Source organism: Oryctolagus cuniculus, chromosome 11 (genome assembly GCF_051225735.1).
Source record: "Oryctolagus cuniculus isolate XC-2025 breed Fujian yellow rabbit chromosome 11, ASM5122573v1, whole genome shotgun sequence".
Lineage (NCBI taxonomy): Eukaryota > Metazoa > Chordata > Mammalia > Lagomorpha > Leporidae > Oryctolagus > Oryctolagus cuniculus.
The window spans coordinates 103,520,284-103,536,109 of record NC_142877.1 but is presented as its reverse complement, the minus strand read 5'-3'; the positions used below and the strand labels follow the sequence as shown (position 1 = coordinate 103,536,109).

Sequence of the window (15,826 nt, the reverse complement as noted above, 5' to 3'; positions counted from 1 at the left end):
ATATCTAGACCAGAGGAGATTTTGTGGAGCCTTAAGATAAAACTATGAAAAGAATCACAAAATTAAGAAATATTAATGAGTTTTAGCACGGTCAGTGTGGCAGTGATTAAAAAAACACTCAATAAGGAATTAAGAAATGGTGATCAATAAGAAACTAATGACAGTTTGAGATGTGGATAAAAATGTCTGAAGTAATGAAGAGTTACTGAGCATACTAACAGTGGAGGAGAGAGGGCCTACAGTAAAAAATATGAGCTTCTGGGCGGCTGTTGTGTACTCCCAAGTCCCAAAACAAACACAGCGTGATGGAGCTCTTTTTTGACAGGGGAGAACAGTAGAGCTACACAGCATAGGAAAGTGTAAAAGCAACAACACATTCAGGGATGTTCCTAACCATTTGATAAACAAATGCTCCTTCTTTAGCCTGTCATCCACTGTTCTGATAAGCCCTCTTTCTTTTCCAGTTTTACATCTAGATAATTTTTTTAAAAATTATTTATTTGAAAGGCAGAGTTGTTACAGAGAGTCAGAGTCAGAAAGAGAGAGAGAGAGGTCTTCCATTCTCTGGTTCACTCTCCAGATGGCCACAACAGTCAGAGCTGAGCTGATCCAAAGCCAAGAGCCAGGAGCCTCCTCCAGGTCCCCGACATGGGTGCAGGGGCCCATGCACTTGGGCCATCTTCTACTACCTTCCTAGGCCACATCAGAGAGCGGGATTGGAAATGGAGCAGCAGGGACTCAAACGGGCACCCATATGGGATGCTGGCACAGTAGGCAGCAGCTTTATCCACTATGCCACAGCATAGGCCCCACATCTATATAATTTAGGTTTACCAACCATATGACAAACTTTTTTTCTTTAAAAAAGATTTATTTATTTATTTTGAAAGTCAGAATTACAGAGAAAGAGGGAGACAGAGAGAGACATTCTCCATCTGCTCCTTCACTCCCCAGATAGCCGCAAGAGCCAGTGCTGGTCCAAGCTAATTCCAGGGGCCAGGAGCTTTATCCAGATCTCCCATGTGGGTGTCAGGGGCCCAAGTACTTGGGCCATCCTCCGCTGCTCTCCTAGGCTATTAGCAGGGAGCTAGTTCAGAAGTGGAGCAGCCAGGACACGAATTGGCACCCGTATGTGATGCCAGCAGCAGCTTTTCACTACGCCACATTGCCGGCCCCACAACAAACTTCTAATGTGCTTCTTAGACAACATAAATTCTGGGAGGACCTTGGAACATGTTATTTCACTGATTCTTCACAACTACCCTGCACCACCTTAAAGAAAAGGAAGCAGAGGTTTGAAGAGGTAAAATAACTTGCCAGAATCTCACAGCCAAGAGTAGCAGAACTAGAATTAGAACTGAAATCTGATTGACTCTAACATTCTCACTTTCCAGGAGAAATTTTACTGTTAGGTGCTTGCATCTTTCTAGGTAGACCTTTAATATTCAATTTATTTAAGTTAATTATTAATTAAAATTGTTTATTATTAAATTAATAATCATGTTTATTTATATCAAAAGAAAGAACACTTAAAAGGATATAAGAATTATATAGCAAATACCCACTCTGGAAATCATTCAAAATTAGGATTATTCTGGTTTGTCTCATTACCTACTGCATGTTTCCCCCTACCAAAACACACACACACACACACACACACACATATCATTCTTTAAAAAGTTTAATGCCTAGTCACATATGTGCGCTGACTACATGCACATTATCTAAAAAAACAGAAAACCAAAATGAAACAAATTTGCACATGTTTTCCCCAGAAGCTCATTTAGCCATAAAGAGGAGGAAACTACAAAATATTCCAATTCTTTCTCAAGGCTGGTATGAAAAATAAGAATTCTCCCAACCCAATTCTTACAAATACTCAGTATAAAAAAAAGCTTGCAATTAAAATCTTTTCAGAACTAGAAAGTCAAAATGTAGTCTCCTTGTTATTAAAATATGATGTTTAAAAAACTAGCATAATAAAATTATTGTGTAATAATTTAGTATTTTATTGATTATAATTCAATTATATTCATCCCAAAATTTAAATGCATCTTTTTCTCCAATAAATCACTTACTTGAATTGCAGGCTGCATGGCCATCTATATTGATGTAGTTCCTTTGTTGCTTTTCTGAAAACAGAAAAAAAATAATTCATAGTCAATGGCAATTTTCCTACTTCTTAAAACACCCAAATCACAAAAATTGGAAATGTGCTGTGTTCTCCTGTGTTACTGAAAATCTAAAACTTTTTCTTCTAGTTGGAATGGTTAGACTATAAGAGAATTCAATAATCCTTCCTGGCTTCTTGTTTCATAAAAGCCACTCCTCATTTAAAAGAGGAAAACCTAAAATACACTTTAATATGTAGTTTTCTGGCACTAGTATCATAGTAATTCTTGAAGCATTTAGCTAATAAAATAAAATTAACAATAAAAGGTCTTTAAGAATTTTATGTTCCCTTGTAAATATAATAATATAAATACCACAACAAATGATATCACAAGTATCTAACCTTCATAGAAGTCACCTAGACTTTGTAAACATTTACAAGTTTAACCAAAAGTTTCTTCTACTACACAATAAGGTCATAAACATAGAAATATATTTAACTGTGGAAAAAACTACTCAATGTTTTTCTGTAATAATTTTTCAAAGGCAAAATCCAAAAGAAACACCAATCTTAGCTCGGAAGTTTTATTCTTGAAATCTACAAGGAGAAAATAACCAGGTTAATAAAAGTAACCAATGTACTTTCAAGGGGAAAAAAATGAAGAATTTAAAAACCCTTTAAAATTTAAAAATTATACAGGCCATATAAGTTCGAGGATTTTTAATTGCTAATAGCAACATAATAAAACTAGCATTTTTAATTGCTAACAGCAACATAATAAGACTAGCAATTCCCAAACAAAAAATATTTTCTAAGTTTCAATGGACATACCTGATACACAGCAGCAACTACATCTATCCCTTTCCTTTCAGGAATATTTCTTCTGATACCAAAGTTGAACCTGAGCTAAACTGAACTAAAGAGCCTAATATTATACCACATTTTCTTTGCAGGAAGGCAAAAGACAACAGAATGTCCTTTTTGATGTAATTTTTCCTTCTTTCTGCCACAGCAAAAGGCCAAAGTACAAGTGAGCATTATTAATGAGCTTGTTATCCTTCCCACGAGCTCATTCAGTGGGGAATACATTTTCCTTTAGCATAAATAATCCTTTGTCCTCAACAAAGATCCACAGTAAGAAGCTTCCGAGACCATTTTTTAAAAATTCAGCAAAGAAGCTGCTCCCATTAAAATGGAGTTCCACAGAATCAGACAAGAGCTTTAACAGTTGGAACTGCCAACCCCAAACAAAAGAAAGCCTAAATTATAAGGCATGCGCAAATCAGGAACACTGACACATTCACAAAGAAGCTATCACAAGAATGTTCAGTACTTGCATTTTATAGAAAATTTAACAAAATTATTTTTATGAAAGAAATGAAGAACTTGTGTTCAACATCTGGACACTAAACTTTATAAAAAGAATCATATATAACTTTTTTCAAATCATTCTTGTGTAATAAAAATAACTACTTTGTAAGATGATAAAAACAATCATTTGGATTACCTTTAAAAAGAAATTATTTGATAAAATGGTACTCAGATAAGTAAAATGTATCTTCACATATGAAGAACTATTATGGACATGAACATAAACTTTTTGGAAAAGTTTCATAAACTGTTAAGACTGTGTTAGTCAATCATCAATTAATTAACGAGTACTCACTATGCTCCAGACACTAACAGCCAACTTTTGACAGTTTCCAGTCATTCACTACTCTCTTTGAAACTATTTTTTTTTTGTTTTAGGCAAATGACCCAAGAGTAGCTGCCTAGTAGCACAGCCTCTGATCTGGTCACATTTACAGCTCTTGCTTCTCATTCAATGTAATATTTCCCTCTTTTCTTTATTTTCCTAAAAGTCGCAATCTCTATTTTTTTTTTATATAAACCAATTATCCTGAACTGTAACACCTTACTTTCAGAACCTTATCTTAATCAGCAACTTTTTTGCCTTAGGTTTTTCTGTCTTCCTAGAAAAACTTACTTTAATTCTTTGCCAACTTGAGTCTTTTCCCTTAGACTGGGGCAAAAACTGATCTCTCATGTGACGGAATCCACAACTTTGCTGGGAATCTATCACAAGACAAATTAATGCACAGATCATAAGAATACATACCATACTGAACTTTGAAAATCTTGGGGGCTGGGGGAAGTGGACATTGAACAGCAGTTAAGATACTACTTGTGGTGCCGGTGCTGTGCTGTAGTCGGTAAAGCTTCCACCTACAGTGCCTACATCCCATATGGATGCTGGTTTGAATCCTGACTGCTCCACTTCCGATTCAGCCCTCTGCTATGGCCTGAGAAAGCAGTGGAAGATGGCCCAGGTGCTTGGACTCTTGCACCTACACAGGAACCCGGAAGAAGCTCCTGGCTCCTGGCTCCTGGCTCCTGGCTCCTGGCTCCTGGCTCCTGGCTTCAGATCGGCACAGCTCCAGCCATTGCAGCCATCTGGCCAGTGAACCAGCAGATGGAAGACCTCTCTATCTCTGCCTCTCTGTAACTCTGCCTTTCAAATAAATAAATAAATCTTTAAAAAAAAAAATACTACTCGTGTCACCTGCACATCAGAGTGCCTAGGTTTACATGTCAGCTCCACTTCCAAATCCAGCTTCCTGCTAATACACACTCTCTCAGAGGCAGCAGGTGATGACTTAAGTAACTGGGTCTCTGCCACCCCTGTGGAAGACCTGGATTGAGTTTCTAGTTCCTGACTTTGGCCTCACTCAGCCCAGTTGCTGTGAACTTTTGGAGGGTGAACTGTCTCTCTGCCTTTCAAATAAAATGAAAATAAATCAGAAATTTCTTTTTAAAAATAAATAAAAGGGGACTGGTGCTGTAGGGTAGTAGGCTAAGCCTCCACCTGCAGTGCCAGGATCCCATATGGGCGCCAGTTCGTGTCCCAGCTGCTCCTCTTTCAATCCAGCTCTCTGCTGATGGCCTGGGAAAGCAGTGAAAGATGGCCCAAGTCCTTGGGTCCCTGTACTTTGGCTCCTGGTTTTAGATCTGCCCAGCTCTGGCCATGGCAACCATTTGGGGAGTGCAACAGCAGACAGAAAATTCTATTTTCTGTCTCTCCCTCTCTCTTTCTGTAACTCTACCTCTCAAATAAATAAATACAATCCTTAATAAATAAATGTAAAAAAAATCTAGATAAAATGTTAGAAACACAGAAAGTGTTCAGCTACCTAAAACATGACCAGATTATAGGCCTAACCCACTCAAACTATTTCGGTCATGAGGTGCTCAAGATTATCTGTGGCAGGTTGTTCATTCCAATTTTTTAAAAAGATTTATTTATTTATTTGAAAGTCAGAGTAACATAGAGAGAGAAGGAGAGGCAAAAAGAGAGAGAGAGAGAGAGAGGTCTTCCATTCCACTGGTTCACTCCCCAATTGGCCACAATGGCCAGAGCTGTGTCGATCCAAAGCCAGGAGCCAGGAGCTTCTTCCGGGTCTCCTACATGGGTGCAAGGGCCCAAGGACTTGGGCCATCTTCTACTGCTTTCCCAGGCCACAGCAGAGAGCTGGATCAGAAGTGGAGCAGCCGGGTCTCGAACCAGCACCCAGTGATGCTGGCACTTCAGGCCAGGGCATTAACCCATTGCGCCACAGCGCCAGCCCCATTCATTCCAATTTGAATTCAATCATAACAGGGGAAAAAGTCAACCTGCTGAATTGATTCTTGGTCCCTTAGCTACAAGTTCTATTACAGAGTATATTTTCACTCCTCTCTCATTCTAAGAGATAGGATGGGGATAGCTCAAAGTATTAGTGCTGAGACTAATCTGGGGAAGAGAAGCAAAAACCAGGAAGAGAAGCAAAAACATAAAGTAAGTTTCTTTAGAAAAAGAATAACATTAAATGTTCACACTTCCCTTCAGCAGTCACTAGATCACTGCCAAGATAAATAAGCTGCCAGGGTGAGCGAAATGCCAGCGTTCCAATGTCCAGATAACGGTTGCCACTTAGGAGAGGAGAGGGAGGAAGACAGGACGGGGAGGAATGCACAGGGCCTTTCACCTAAACCAGTAGTGTTTCACTTCTGGACGGTGGTGAGAGCACACCAATCACCACACTTGTCCACAAGCCCATCTGCACATCAAAAGATAATTCAGCAGAGCTAATGTTTCATTCAGAAAAGCAGCTGAAGGACATATCCTTTTTGATTTATTCAGAAAAGGAAATGTTTCTCAGCTTTATAATTTGGAGTTGACTATTTCCTAATTGCCTAACAAAGAAAAGAGCAATGCTATACTTATACCAAACATATTTCACATGTTTTTTAAGGATTACTAACATAACTCACCATAAAGACAGCACTGTGGTAGTAGAAAGTATCAGATACATTTGGTGTGAATTCCAGCTCCAGCATATACTAGGTAGTTAACCTCTATGAGACTCCATGTTCTCATCTGTAAAACGGTATCTCACCACCTCCCCTCATATGGCTGTTGAAAAAATGAAATGAGATGTCACAGATAAAATAACTGACATATCACTAGCACTTAACAAATGAGTTATTATTAATACTGAGACCTAATCATAGTTCATTTAATATAATTTATCAAATTATAAAAATATTAAAAAGGCTAATACTTGAACATCATTAAGCATAAAGTTTCTCTTACTAACATAAAATATAAATGAAAGTAAAAGGGCCGATATTGTGGTACAGCAGGTTTAGCCACCAACTACAATGCTGGATACCATATCAGGGTAATAGTTCAAGTCATGGCTGCTCCACTTCCAATCCAGCTCCCTGGTAATGTGCCTGAGAAGGCAGCAGAAGATGGCCCAAATGCCTGGGCCCTGCAACCCTTGCAGGAGATGTGAGTGGAGTTCCAGACTCCTGGCTCTGGCCTGGCCCAGTCTCAGCTGTTGTGGCCATCTGGGGATTAAACCAGCAGATGGAAGATCTCTCTCTCTCTCTCCCTCTCTCTGCCACTCTGCCTTTCAAGTAAATAAAATAAATTGCTTTTTTAAAAATAAAAGTAAAAGCTTTAAAATACCCATACCATAATTGTGAGGATATTCAGATACATCATAACTCAGAGTCTGTGACTTAACCTCACTGCTGGTTAATCCTTCAGAAATTTGTCTAACAGAGGCCCTGGGCTCCATTCAGCCTATCTCCTCAATGTCCTCTGTTTTGCTTATTTGGGGGCTATATCATTGTTCAGGCTATTACCTTTATCATGTAACAAACATTCAATTGTTCAACAAGCATTTATCCACCCCCCTTTCGGGGTGACTTAGGCAAAAGACACAGTGAAGAATATCACTTGATGCTCTGTGCCACCTCAGGACTCTGCCAGCAAGAATGCCACTGTCCAGTGAGGTCGCTGCCAGATGAGGCCTTTGCACCTTGCACCTCCAGAACTGTGAATCAATATAAAGTCATTTTCTTTACAAAAATAAAGTATTTTATTGTAGGAATGAAAAGCTAATACACGGGCAAAAGGGATCTTGCAGATTGGTCCAATGAAGGGCCTTGAAATGAGAAACTAGCCAGGTGGGCCCAAGGTAATCACAAAAGCCCTCACAGAAGAGGGATGCAGAAATGTCAGCCAGAGAAGGCAGTGTGAAGGCTGAAGCATAGAGAGAGAAGGAGATGTCACGGTGGAAGATGGAGAGAAAGAGAGCGGAGGCGCAGCACAGCTGGCTGGGAAGAAGAAGGGCTGAGAAATGCAGGTACCCTTGAAAAGCTGGGGAAAAAAAAAAAAAAAAAAAAAAAAAAACAGAGAAATGGGCCCTCTCCAAGAGGCTCCAGAAGGAGCACAGCCCTGCTGACACCGTTTTTAGTGCCATTAAAACTCTGACTTCTGACCTCAGTCTCTAAGATAATAAGTGTGTGTTGTTCTAGGCACTAGGTTCCTGGTAATTTCTTATTGCCATGATTAGAAACTAATACACAACAAAAGTGAAAAAAAGGAAGGTTTGCTCAGAGGGTCAGGATGTTTGATCTAGAAAATAGTATGTGCCCAGAATATTAGAAGCCGGATATGTTAAAGCAAGGAGGAAAAGGGCACCAGTTGCAAATAGCAAGCTAAAGCAAAACAAAAACAACAAACATCAGAGGTAAAACTGATAGGCAAAACTCATCCTGAGAGCTCTGTGTGTGCCATCAGGATCATGGTCACCACCATCTCAAATGGCCCTGACTTTGTAGATCCACCATTTAAACCTTCACAAAGGTTCCTGTGCTTACTGTCTTAAGAGAAAACACCAACACCATCCTTGATTCTTCCTTTCTCACATGTCCACCCCTCCTACTGCTTATCTCTCCTCAGCCAGTATAATCAACCACTCTAGTTGCTTCTAGCTCCAAATTTTATCTCCAATACCTATCACTGCTCCTCTAGCTCAAGCCATCAACATCTTTGCTCCAGTTCTGCAAGCCTCCTAACCTGTTCTTCATGTACTACAGCCAAAGCAATCCTTCTCAAACTCTCTAAGCACATTTACTACTCCCCTGTTTAAAACCACTAATGGCTCTCCAATGCCTTCAGGATAAAGCTCAAACCTAAGGAAGATAATAAAAAATCTCCTCTCTTGATCCTTATGTTCTTACCATATTGAAGTTTTCTTAAAAAAAAAAAAAAGATTTATTTATTTGAAAGTCAGAATTACACAGAGAGAGGAGAGGCAAAGAGAGAGAGAGAGGTCTTCCATCCACTGGTTCACTCCCCAATTGGCTGCAAAGGCCAGAGCTGTGCCGATCCGAAGCCTACAGCCAGGAGCCTCTTCTGGGTCTCCCACGTGGATGCAGGGACCCAAGGACTTGGGCCATCTTGTACTGCTTTCTCAGGCCATAGCAGGGAGTTTGATTGTCAGAGGAGCAGCCGGGTTTCATATGCCGACACCCGTATGGGATGCCGGCGCTTTGGGCCAGGGTGTTAACCCGCTGCGCCACAGCGCTGGCCTACCAATGCTGAAGTTTTTCTAGACCTGTGGAGACCATGCTCCTTCACCTCTGGATCTCTGCACATTCTTCCTCCTCCTCTTTTCAGACTCACTTCTATTCATCCTTCAGGTTCAGTTCTTCCAAAAGTATCCCCTGAGCCATCTCCTCAATAAAGATTCTACAGTAGGATATGACATATTTCTATTTTACTGCACTCTATACTTTTTAAAATAAGATCCTTAAGGGAGCAACATTTCTTCTACTTCTTTGTAAAACTCAATGTTAAAATTAGTACTAAGACTACTCCTAAATATAATCTTTGCATAAGTCACTAGAGGGAATAGGAAATGATAATGACATAAACCTATGGTATATTCATTTAAGGAAAAAGCAGTTTCTACAGTGGATGAAGACTTTTAGATAAAGAACAAGATTTTTACAGTTTAATGAAACACAACATGCTATTCACAAAATAGAGGGACTTTATCTGTTGCGAAGTTTTGCTTTATTTGAAATTTTCATCTTGCAATATCTGGGAGAGAGTCAACTTAATTTAATCTTGGATAGAATTTTAAGCTTTGGCATAAAATTTTGTGGGATACAAAACATGTTTTTAAATAACTTAAAACCAGTTTTCCTTTACATATGATAGGCTAAAGGACTATATAGAAAACACATACACAAATATAAAGAAATGTACAAATAATTTGTAAATGTCCATTTACAGAAAATTATACATATAATGTATAGGTCTTTCACACAGTGGACACACTCAGCCACTTGAAAGAATAAAACAGAACTATGTCCACCGATATAAAAAGAGGTTTATTATACATTCTGTGAACCAAAGCAACCTGTAGAACAGGATGAAGGCACTTCAAAAGCTGTGGGAAAAACATATTTATTTTGGTACATCCACACACACACACACAAAAAACCTGAAATTCACATATAGCTTTTTCACAATGTGCATTTTCCACGAACTTTCTGGAGATTCTTTTTATGTGATGGAGAGAGCATATGTGTAAAATAGAATACTTCTGAAGCATTTCTCTATGAAATTAAATTCCAATTAAAAATAAGAAAACTCAATGCAAGATAAACTGGCTGACAGTATCAAGTTTCTTGTTTTCTCACATTCTATGTACATCACATAGATCATTAGGTATATAAAAGTATAACTAATATCAAAGTATGGAAAGTAGTAAGGAATAAGTAAAATACGCCCACATATTACTGCAAGAAAGCAAAATATAATAAAAGTGTACACTAACTTACTAATTCTTTTCTCATCAATAGTTTTAAAAATGAAATAGCTGAAACTTTCCTTTATCTCTAAATGGAGGTACAGAAAATGTATAAATTAAGAAACGTTACTTCTGAACTGACCAATTCTCTAGACATAAGTTCGCTTTTACTAATAGCATGTCTACTGAGGACATCACTCTCTTCTCACACACTTGGATTCATCATCACGAGTGACCTCACGATTTGTTCATTCATAAAGTATTCAAAATCAGCCCACATCCACAGCAGAAATGAAGCTGAGCCGTACAAACACTCCAGTGCAGGGAAGTTGCTTAATGTTAGGAATGTAATGCGGAAGTGGCGCCACACGGAAAACAGCCTGAATGCTGGAGTGAGGCAGTCCAGACTGGACGCCAGGTGGACCTTCAAAAGTTATTCCTTTCGCTGAACTTTGCTTTCCTCCTCTAGAAAATGGAGATAACACCAGCTACACTGCAGGATGACTAAGAGGTTTAGGAACGATGTAAGCAGGCATTCAGAACACAGCACCTGGCACATTCCAGGTAATACTATGTGGGATAAATAGCAACCAATGAGTTTACCACAGTGCTGGGCACTGTTCTAAGTGCTTTCCATGTGGGGCTATCTATTCAATGAATGATAACCCCTGAGGCTGCCTTCTCCTTCTGCTTCTCCCCACCCTTTGCTGAGAGCTTGCAACTTTTAAGACATTAAACAGTGGAGCAGTAATAAGAGCTATGACTCAGGCGCTGTGCTAGTTATATGGATTATTTTATTTAATCCTCACAACTCTCTCATCAATAAAGTAGGAACTATTATTACCCTTCCTTTACGGATTAGGTAATTCAAGTTTAGAAAGATTAAACCATTTCCCTCACGTCACACGGTAAGGTCTGACTGCAGAGCCCACAAGCTTAGCAGTCACTCTACCATGCTAAAAAAGAAACGCTGCTGTTACTTCAATAACGTCAAACTAGCAGGCACGCCCACTGCCAGTTAGTTTCAATGAGTTTTTGAAACGGAGTCGGAGGAACAGCATGTGACATAATCCATGTCGGAACATTCTCGCTGGAGCTTCCGCTTTGTCGCTTGAAACAGTAGCAAGCTCTTCCTAAAGGGAACCTGCCGTGCTGAGAACTCCAATTCCTAATCCCGCGGGTGACAGAGGTGGTCAGAAACAGCCGTTCACAAACTGCCCATCTTCTCAGAGTGGCTACCACTGCTCTCCACCCAAGCAGGCAAAAACCCAAGCTCTGCCCTGGTCCCTGCCTGAAAGAAACAAACTATCTCGTCCTTGAGTGACGACTGGATCAGCTCCCTTGCCGTGTTGCTACCACGAGTCATTCTAAACGGACAAGGTTTAAAGCCCTAGCTTGAAAACAGTAGGAAGGAGTCGCGTGGCTGTCTAAAGACGCAGGTGCTCCCAAATCTTCCTCCGACTCCCAGGGCCATCTGCACGCCTCTCCCGATGCAGTCCTCCAGCCGGAGGGGTGCGGGGACGGTGGGGTGGGGTGGGGGCGCAGCGCAGGGTCTCCGCTTCTGCTCCCTAGGTCTGTACGTGCAGGAAAGATCTGCGTCCTGCACAGACCGGAGAGCGAGACCAGCTAAGAGGTGGCAAAGCGAGGAACCCAGGGACCGTCCCAGAGCTAGGGGGAAGGAGGGAGCCCCTGTACTGGCCTCCGGCTCTGCTCCCTCTTTGGATTCCAAGGCAGGGCGGGCAGGCGCTCCAGGCCCAACGCGCTCGCACCGGCGGCGCCCCCACCGCTTTCCCCGCACCTGTTGCCCGGCTCACCCCACCAGGGTGTGAAGGCGAAGGCAGGCTTAACGTCACCCTGACGGCCCCAGGGGCCAATCAGAGCGCGCGACTCCCGCAGCCGACCAATCGCAGGACGTTTTGAATTCCACAGCTCGCGGACCCAACCAAACCTCCGCTCGACCCCCGCAGAGCGCTGGGTGGGTGGGTGGGTTCCTTGAGCCCTCAGGCTGAAGCTCGAGACTCCCCCCCCATCCCGAGAAGGCGAAGAAAAGTTCGTAAGGAAAAGAGAAAATAAGCAAGAAAGTACTCACCAGTCCAGGCACCGGAGGGTCACTGCTGCTCGCGAGGCGACATCTCGGCTCAATCTGTGCCGGCTGACACGCCCCTGACCAACCGCCGCGCCTCCGCGGCTGCCGCCGCGGCCTGGGCCTCAGGGCCCCCGCGCTTCGCCGCCGCCTGTTTCGAAATGGCCAATCAGAAGGCGGAGGGGGCGTGGTCAGGAGCCCCGCCCCCGGGTCGCAGATTGAGCAGGAGACCTGCGCGCCTGTCTCAATCCTGAGCGCTCTCTCTCTGTCTCAGGGCTCCAAGCCCTGAACTTCCTGGCGTCTCGGGGTTTTGGTGGCCAAGCCCCTCTTTTCATGCCAAGCCAAAATGGCCTTGGCCCAGCCCTTTTTTTGTCGCGATAGACCGGAGAGGAGGATCCGCTTCTAGGATTGCTTTCTAGCATCCCAGAATGTGGGCGGATGGAGTTGATTGGCGTTTCCCTAAGTATCTTGCTCTCAGACCTTTATTACCTGGAAGCTGGTTGTGCGGATGGCTGGCGGGACAAGCTATAACTCAGCAGGAATAGGGGTCTTGCAGACAGAGGCCCCCCTTCTCCTGGAGAGTGGGGAGGAACCCTGGAGCCCCAAACCATAACTGGTAGCCGAAGGAGGACTTTGGCCTTGCAGGAAATACGCTGAGCCTGAAAAAGAAATTAACTTAAACAAAAGGGGTGCTTCCTAGATCTGGAGGTTGCGATAAGGCACAGACTGGACTTGGTGTCACAATAGATAGATCCATGATAACGCTAAAAGCAGCTCTGAATGAAAGAAAAAAGTCACGGGACAAAAGCCAGGAGGCCTGTGTTCTACCCTCAGCCCATCTCCACCCGCCAGCGCTGTTACTTTCGTCAAATCCTGTCGCCTCTCTTTGTGCCAGTTCCACACCTGTGAAGTGTGGGCATTGAACTGCAATAATGATCTCCTTCCAGCATGTACGCCCTCACCCACTCAGCGAAAACAAAAGGGACTGTCGCTTGTTGAAGAAACTAGAGTGGAAAAGGCAGCCCTCAGCCTTCAGAAGACTGAGCAGCCTGGTAAAGGCTGAAGGGAAGTCTGTGGAGGGCTTCGAAGGAGGGAACGCCCAGCGGTCTTCGAGGGGGCTGGTCAGAGGCTGGAAAGGAGCTGAATTTTATTGTTACTCTTTTATTACTAATTAAAGAGGACAGATTTTATACATTCCATAGGTACAGTTCCAAGAAGATAACCACACTTCCCTCACTCCCCTACTCCACCCCAGTCCCCCGAAGTTTTATTATTACTGATTAATTTGAAAGGCAGGAGGAGAGATCCTTCTTCCAACCATTGGTTCACTCACTAAATGGCCACAACAGCCAGGACCGAGAGCCAGGAACCATCAGGATCTCCTCAAGTACTTGAGGCTCCATCCACTGCTTCCCAGGCTCAGCGGCAGAGAGCTGGATAGGACCAGCACCCCAATATCGGATGTGGGAATCGCAAGCAGCAGCTTACCCCACTGCACCATAATGCCAGCCCTAGAAAGGAGAGTAGAATTTCAAAGGATGAGTAGGAATCTTCCAGAAGGAAGGAGTAATGGGGAACAAGAGTGCTTTCCAAGGAGGGGGACCAAAAGTTGCCAAGTTTCAGAGGTGCGGGGGGCATAGGAAACATTCTGTGAATAGTAGTTTTGAATACCTAAAATTTGGGGGTCCAGAAACAGATCAGTCTGGAAGTGTGGGCACAAATGAAAGGCCTGGTCGGTGTTGAGAATGCACATCCTTTCTTGCAGGCAATTGGGAATGATGGGAACAGACTTGTGCTCTGGCTGGGGAGCCATTTTCAAGGATTTTTGAAGAAGGAAGACAGGAATTCCACAAATGAAAAGAAGATAATTACCTAACTATCTCAGACAGGATGATGAGGAATGCCTGGAGGAATGCCTGGAGACACGTAAGAAGCTTTGTATCTGGATTGGACAATCATGTGATATGGACAATCATGTGATCCAATGAATACAGGGACAAGAAGAGTGCGTTTTGTTTTGAGGTCTGCTCAGCTTGAAGTGTGAAAAGAACATCCAAACAGAGGTGTTCAGAAGATGGTTGGGCAGTTAGATCTGAAGCTGTTTAAACTGGTCTGTGCAGAAGACACATAATACTATTGAACACTTGTTCTGCCTCAGGCTCACCCTAAGCACAAGGGGTCCTGCCCTCACAGAGCTTACATTCTGGGGTCGGTGGGTGAAAGTGGTCATCTAATTCTTGACGTTTTAGATGTTGACAGATAATTGAATCTGAGGCCGGATGGCCATTGCTCCTGTTTTTGACTGAATTTGACTCCAAAACACTTTGCTGCCACAATCTCAATAAATAGATACAGAACTTGTTGCTCCCATCAACCCATGTTTTCTAGCGTTTCTATTTAAAATTAAAGGACACTTTGTATACCACCTCATCTTACCAAATTAAGTTGAGGCTTTAAATTGAATTTAATGAACCATAACATCAATATATGTATACTTTTTTACAGACTCTTAAGAATAAGTAAATTGTGTTAAACAGAACTTGCTTGGAGATCATTATTTACCCACATTTCTATTTTCATTCAATATATACATATATACACACATATATAATGTGTCTAAACATCTGAACACTGTTTATTAAAAATTGAAACTATGCTATTGAAGGAATATCCTCTCTCTCTTTCTCTCTCTGTCCTTCCCTCCCTCTCTCTCTCCTTTCCTCTCAATATTTCTAAGGCATTTACTGAAACCTTACCAACAGGATATTTTTATGTCTCCTAGTTTTTTAAATTTTGGTTGCCTATCTTGTTTGTCTTGGTAACTTCTCTACCTTATAAAGATGTGAGACACTTAAGGCAATTTATCTGAAGTCAGGAAATCTGTGCAAATAACTTTTCTCTAAGCCACATTCTTCATTGATTAAAGGTAGGGATTGTGTAAGGAGTTCCCCTATAGATTCTTTAATCTTACTTCTTTAATCATGTGTATGCATGTGAATTTATACATAAATATTTCATATATATTTGAAATACACATATATGTCTTTCCTTTTGTTATTTTCTTATTCTCACTTATACATTAATTCCCAGTTAGGGTCCTCTCCCACTCCAGAGTGTCCTGTTGCTCCACTTCTGATCCAGCTACCTATTAATGCATCCTGGGAAGCGACAGAAGATGATCCAAATGCTTGGGCCCTGCCACTCCTGTGGGAGATCAGGATGAAGTTGCTGCCTGTTTCCTTCGGCCTGGCCCAGCCTTGGTTATGGGTGAACCAGCAAATAGAAGCTATTTCTCTCCTCTCTCTCTCTCTCTCTCCCTCTCTCTCTCTCTCTCTCTGCCAGATGAAAATAAACATGTTAATAATAATAATAATAAAGGGCTCACTGACCATCTTTAACACTGCAATTAGTAATTGAGGGTTCCATCAAATAAGTCTCAGTCCACTTTCATGTGTAGGCTTTCTAATTGGTGGT

At 42.0% G+C, this 15,826-nt stretch overlaps 1 protein-coding gene across 3 annotated transcripts in view; it reads right to left on the bottom strand.

The window, feature by feature from the left end:
• Positions 1-12,501, bottom strand: part of GAS2L3 (growth arrest specific 2 like 3) — a 32,876-nt gene extending 20,375 nt beyond the window's left edge. The window contains exons 1-3 of one of the 3 annotated variants that reach the window (XM_008256956.5): positions 12,359-12,501; positions 6,425-6,566; positions 2,079-2,132 (exon numbers count right to left, since the gene is read on the bottom strand). In XM_008256956.5, the coding sequence (XP_008255178.1) occupies positions 2,079-2,102 (24 nt within the window). In that variant the 5' untranslated portion in view covers positions 2,103-2,132; positions 6,425-6,566; positions 12,359-12,501. Of the gene's footprint in view, positions 1-2,078; positions 2,133-2,944; positions 3,135-6,424; positions 6,567-12,358 lie in introns of those variants that run through there. The other 2 variants (XM_051846579.3, XM_051846580.3) reach the window with 2 other exon arrangements.
• Positions 12,502-15,826: the final 3,325 nt, after the last annotated feature.